Here is a 6,614-nt window from a genome sequence, read left to right as displayed (position 1 = left end):
AAGGAGTGGAGTACAAATACTTTGTTACTGTACTTAAGTACATGTTTCTGGTATCAGTACTTTACTCCACTACTTATGTTACTTTGACTTCTTACATGTTGAACACAAATACCTGTACTTTCTACTTCTTACATGTTGAACTCAAATACCTGTACTTTCTACTTCTTACATGTTGAACACAAATACCTGTACTTTCTACTTCTTACATGTTGAACTCAAATACCTGTACTTTCTACTTCTTACATGTTGAACACAAATACCTGTACTTTCTACTTCTTACATGTTGAACACAAATACCTGTACTTTCTACTTCTCACATTTTCCAAACGGGCTGGTTCCTTTAGTCTGAATGTGTGNNNTACATCAACATGTGTCCCCTCTTCTTCATGTCTCTTCTACATCAACATGTGTCCCCTCTTCTTCATGTCTCTTCTACATCAACATGTGTCCCCTCTTCTTCATGTCTCTTCTACATCAACATGTGTCCCCTCTTCTTCATGTCTCCTCTACATCTAAAGTAACAGAGAATCATCACTTTGGAAACAGGGCTGAAACAGAGGGGATTATGGGTAATGCTGCAATGATCTGTTTGGTGTTTCAGCCAATCAGAGACAGGCTCTGGATATATCTGAGACCTGTGATGTATTGATGAATAACTGAATAATAGGAGAACTTTAAAGATGTAAAGAAATGTATTAAAATAAAGTTGCCCTGTGTTTTTCTTCTTATCAAACAACGAACATTTAATTTATATTTTTTATATTTTTCTTCCCGCAGGAAACGTTTGCTATCTTCATCTTCGGAGCAGAGTTCGGTCTGAGGGTCTGGGCCGCAGGATGCTGCTGTCGGTACAAAGGATGGAGGGGAAGGCTGAAGTTCGCTCGAAAACCGCTCTGCATTCTGGGTAAGGAGTCCATCATTAACATGCATAACACTGAGGACGAATAAACACATTGTAATTCATACTAATATCATTTACATGTTATTCCAGCTAAATGTGACCATCTTTACTTTAACTTCATATGTTTTATAAGTATTTTCATTATATTTTATTTCACGTTTTACTGCACATATACGTATATATACTTTAATGCAATTTTTATTTATTGATCTCTTATTTTCTGAAATGTCATAAAACCCATTTTCCTAAACACTTCATCTGATGACTTAAAGGCTGTTGCCGTTATTCGTCACTGTGATTTGTTACAACTAAATCTAATCATCAGCGTTTCACTCATCAGGAGCTCATTCCTCCGCTCTGCGTTCCCCCTCCTCAGAGCACATTTAATAACTGGGTCTGCTCATTAAGGGTTTGATGAACGCGTCACATAAAGAATATTTCTCCATGAATCTTTGGCCCTCTATTGAAACACTAAAAAGGGGCCATATTAAAAACCTCTACTTTAATTACAATGTGTTCGTACTTTAGTCTTTATCCTCTGTGAATGCAGGACTTTTACTCGTAACACAGTATTTAAAGTCTTGCTAAAGTCATGGATATGAATATGTGTACTGAATGTTCCCGTATGTGTGCATGCAGACAGGAAGCAGGAAGTGCTCCAATGATTTTTAAATGGAAAAATAAGTAAGATGTTTCCAGACCTGCTCTGTTTTTCAGTATACTGGGTTTGTGTTGATTTATAGAACCTAGGAATGATATGTTAAAGAAAACGTGTTGTGAGAATGTCCCTATAGTCGTTTCTACTTTAGTTTTCTACTTCTTACATTTTCAAAACAGGCTCATTACTTTAGTTTTGATCTCTGTGACTTTAGTTGTAATCTCTTCAGCACTTAATGGGTTTGCAAAGACAGTTGAATGCGTGCAAAATAAGTTCCTGTGTTCTGGAAAGTGTGTGTGAACGCGTTCAGCCAGGGTTTGATGAATGTAGCATTAATTAATATGTTAAATAAAGAGTGCTGCAATTCAGCTCAACAACATGTCGTGAAATAACTTCAGTACCGAGGATGGGATCTGTATTTACTTGCATTTACTTTCCACATCTACACTGTAGCTTCTGAGCACAGAAAGCCTTTAATCTTGAATCTACGGTTTCGTTACATGTGTTTTCATTCTTCCATGAATCTGTTTCCCCAGACATCTTCGTGCTGATCGCCTCGGTGCCCGTGGTGGCGGTGAGGAACCAGGGGAACGTTTTGGCCACGTCTCTGCGCAGCCTTCGCTTCCTGCAGATTCTCCGGATGCTGCGTATGGACCGGAGGGGGGGCACCTGGAAACTGCTGGGGTCCGCCATCTACGCCCACAGCAAGGTGGGTTTCATCCCACAGAAACTTCAGTGTGGAGGCTGAGAGATACACTGGGGGAACAGCTGAATGAAAGTAACGTTCGTTTGTACGTAAACGTGCTGCAGTCCAGCTCCATCTTATCTTAAAACATTATCACTACAAACAATTGAAGTGTCTTGTCGTGAAATAACTTCAGTACCGAGGATGGGATCTGCATTCTCTTGCACTGTTTTATTTGTTTTATGTGCTATATATATTCATGTTGCTCTGTTGGAGGAGCCTGGGACAGTTGCCACATCTACACAGTAGCTGCTGAGCACATGATGATGAAGCCTTGGATCTTGAATCTTCGGTGGCCGACCGGTGCAGATGCGTCTCCACCATTTGGAGAAACACACTTTTTAATGAGGATTTAACGAGAACTCTTATTGGTCACATTTTCGGTCATGTGTGTGTTTTCAGGAGCTGATCACGGCGTGGTACATCGGCTTCCTGTCTCTGATCCTCGCCTCCTTCCTGGTGTACCTGGTGGAGAAGGACGACGTCTCCATGGAGGTTTCTGACCCCGACAACCCCACCGCGCAGCCCAAAGCGCAGGACTTCGACACGTACGCCGACGCCCTCTGGTGGGGACTGGTACGTACTGCACATCAGCGCTGTTATCACTGTTGAATATCAGAATATCACCAGGTAGGTTAGCACGTACGAGGAATTTGACTCGATGTCGTGGTGCATGAATGAGTCAAACTAAAATTAAAAAACACACAGATAGAGAACTATTTTAAGAAAACATTAAAAAATAATAAAACATAAAAAATATAGTAAAATATAGCAGTATTTACATAGAAATAGAATGGAATAAAAAAAAAATATATATATCAATAAATAATACATTAAAAAAACGATATAGTGTGCTTTAATGTAATGCATAGGGTCTCTGATGTGGCTGGGGTACAGTGAAGTTGTTTCTCTTATATTTAGGAGCTCCCTCCTGGTGAACCTGCTCGATGTTCTGTATGTAAACACTGAATTAACGCACACAACAAGACAACACCGAGCGCACCAAAACACAGAGGCAGCCGTCCGCGGCGCGATCTTGCATTCATCCCTTCAATGATGCAAAAGATCCAGTGTTTATTAAACAACACATGAAGCCAGTCCGAGAGCAGCTGGATGAGTTCTGGTCAGTGCTGGCTCAGCTTCCTGCTCTAATGAAGCCTTCCAGCACGCTGGCCTCATTAGAGATTCCTTCATCCTGCAGGCCACAGATCAACATCTCTGACAGCGAGCATCTGCCCCGCTGAAGTGTCCTTGAGCAACACGCTCACCCCTCATGTTATAGATGAGGCTGAAACACACAGCCATCAGAGATTCAAACAGAGGTTACAGAGAGGAGCATTTCTCTCTCTTGTACGCTGTTGTCTCAAATCACAGGAAGTAACGATCGACAAACCAGAACAGACCACTAAATGACTCCCAATAAAATAAACAGTGGTTTATTTTGACACCAGCATGTAAAGTGATTACGTAGAGAATGAAATCCACATTTGTTGTAAAGTGTTGGCTTCACCAGAGCAGCAGCATCGACTAATGTTAGCCAAGACGCCGGTCGTTGATTGTCGATTGTGAGAAGCAAGAAGAGGGCCAGCCATTCAAGCTCATGTTCGTAGTGGTCAAACGGTGGTACTACACGCGCGTGCTTGCTACATAAACGACCAACACTTGTGTAACCCTTATTTAAATCACACGGGTCTAAAAGTTGCGCCAAAAGCTGAAACCAGAGGTATATTTATTCTACATTCAATTGACTGATCCAAGACCTGGAGATGGGAGGAGGAGCTTAAGGAAACATTCACTGAGCATGCTTTATGAGCCCCCGAATCTACAGTCGCTCCACCTTTGGCTTCATGTGCCGCTGAGCAACTCTTATAGGAATTAACGGGGCATCTCCTCCAACGCTGGGTCCAGTTCTCTTTAGACATCTGGGTACTAATAGTGCCTTTTGCCATACTTCACATTGATGCGCACTAAAACACTGAAGATAGCCAGTGTAAATACAGAAGTAGATACTGTAGTCCAGTTCCTATTCTGTATGTGTCTCTTTTTGTTGGGAGAACACTGAATGTCCTCTTCCAACATGAGAGCAACATGCTAACAAAGGTATCAACTGGAGCTGTGAACATGACAGGATGTGTGATTACCTAGAAGAGCATCAGGACTGTTTGAGGCATATGATAGCTATGTGATTAACATGATGATTCAGCCTCTATGGAGAGAGACATATGACAAGCATGATCATTTCTGACGTGGAGCTAATCTGAAGTAAACATTAACAACCTTAAGTTTTTTAGATCTTTCTGCTTCACATATTAAATATAGATATTGGGTGGATCTGAGTGGGATGAGGTCACCTTTGTAGATGTCGTAGGTGTTGATGTTGTCCTGCGCCTTCATCAGAGGACAGTCCTGCTCCACCTCGCAGTGAAACAGGAAGCAGTTATCCTCTCCCGCCGGCTTGTTGCCATTGAACACGGCCATGTTGCATTTAGCTCCTTCAAAAAACCACAAAAAAAGTCAGAATTGAAAAGTCTCATGAGGAGGAGGAAAGAGAGGTCTCACGTTACGCTAGCAGAAAGAATCAGAAGCTTATTGCCAGGTCTACAAAAAACAATCAAAAAGGTAGCAGCTAACTGGAGGTTAAACACATACAGAGTGAGCGTGACGGTGACCATGTGACGGGGGTCATGTGAGCGTGATCATGTGACCTCACCTGGCTTCACCTCCTCAGAGCAGCAGGAGAGCACGCAGTCTCTGTCTGAGGTCACGGCCCGGGCGTCCATCGCTGTGCTGGGATTGGTCATAGCCTGCCTCACGTTCACGATGGCGCTCAGATGCTGCCGCGAGTAACACGTCTCCGGGTCCAGCGCCTGTGATGTCACCAGTGATGTCATCAGTGATGTCACCACCACCAGCAGCAGCGTTGGTGAGGAAGAAGAAGGAGGAGGCGTCATGGCGGCCGCTGATCTACGGTCAGTTTTAAAGAGAGAGAGTCCACAAACACTAGAGAACTGAGGAGAGAGGACACGATACGAGTTATTCATTTATACTCAAATAAATACACTTAAATATAACTTTACATATAATAATCCTACACATTGTACGTGATAGGCTAAGGGGCGGGACATCGGAGCGGTCGACCAATCACAACAGAGCAGAACAGAGCCCCTTTGTGTTTTCATATAAACAAATATTCTGCCTAAATACATTATTTTGGGTGTTTAGCCTCAAAAACAACAGGTTTATTTAATTAAAACAATTTATTTGAATGAGGTATACACTCATAAGTTATATTCATTAAAGAAATCGGATCAAATTATAAAAATATTCACACATTTTATAAGAGTTATGAAGAAAAATGTCAAGTAAATGAGATTTATTACAGGTCTTTATTTTAGCTGAACTTAATAAATAATAAACATTAAATAAAAGGCATGAATCCGTCTCTTTTTACTGATTACACAAGTAAATGACGGAATAAAAAAGAAATAAAAAAAGGTGTTTATTGGAATTATGAGGCTAATTAAATACTTAATAATTAGGGAAAGAGATTATTTACTTAATGGTAGAAAAGCATAGACAGCAAATGTATGATTATATAACAACATGAGTATCTTTAGATTTAAATTCCTTTGATGGACTTTTTTAAAAACGTCTCACTGACAGTTTTTTGACACTAAAACACCTTTTTTTTTAAGCGCCCCAGATCTGTCTCCGCTGACAAAACACGAGCCTAAATTAGACGAATCAATCGACTCCGAGTAAAAATAGAGCGTCTCCATTTTTAGCTTTCCTCCTCAGAGCGAATCAGGTCAGTGGGTTTTATTAATAGACGGCAAAATAAGTGGAATAAAGAGAATATATCTTCATCGTCATCATACAAAGGACAACGACATTTCTTTGGCAACTCTCACTGCCGTAACAAATAGAGGTGGGAAGTAGTGGAGTACAAATACTTCGTTACTGTTCTCAAGTACAAGTTTCTGGTATCTGTACTTTACTCCTCTACTTATTTCTCTGACGACTTTTGACTTTGACTTCTCTCATGTTGAACCCAAATACCTGTACTTTCTACTTCTTACATGTTGAACTCAAATACCTGTACTTTCTACTTCTTATACTTTGAACACAAATACCTGTACTTTCTACTTCTTACATGTTGAACACAAATACCTGTACTTTCTACTTCTTACATGTTGAACTCAAATACCTGTACTTTCTACTTCTTACATGTTGAACTCAAATACCTGTACTTTCTACTTCTTACATGTTGAACTCAAATACCTGTACTTTCTACTTCTTACATGTTGAAC

The 6,614-nt window shown here is 40.7% G+C and overlaps 1 protein-coding gene across 1 annotated transcript in view; it reads left to right on the top strand.

Annotated features, from left to right (window-relative positions):
* Positions 1 to 777: 777 nt before the first annotated feature.
* Positions 778 to 6,614, top strand: part of LOC104952895 (potassium voltage-gated channel subfamily KQT member 3) — a gene marked incomplete at its 5' end in the record, with an annotated part of 15,273 nt that continues 9,436 nt past the window's right edge. The window contains 3 exons of the mRNA XM_010779803.1: positions 778 to 904; positions 2,096 to 2,268; positions 2,707 to 2,880. Coding sequence (XP_010778105.1) covers positions 778 to 904; positions 2,096 to 2,268; positions 2,707 to 2,880 — 474 coding nt within the window. The remainder of the gene's footprint in view (positions 905 to 2,095; positions 2,269 to 2,706; positions 2,881 to 6,614) is intronic.

This window comes from Notothenia coriiceps, unplaced genomic scaffold, assembly GCF_000735185.1.
Source record: "Notothenia coriiceps isolate Sejong01 unplaced genomic scaffold, NC01 NC01_scaffold00020737, whole genome shotgun sequence".
In the NCBI taxonomy this organism is placed as follows: Eukaryota; Metazoa; Chordata; class Actinopteri; order Perciformes; family Nototheniidae; genus Notothenia; species Notothenia coriiceps.
The sequence above is the reverse complement of the archived record's forward strand: the minus strand, read 5'-3'. Positions and strand labels throughout refer to the sequence as shown.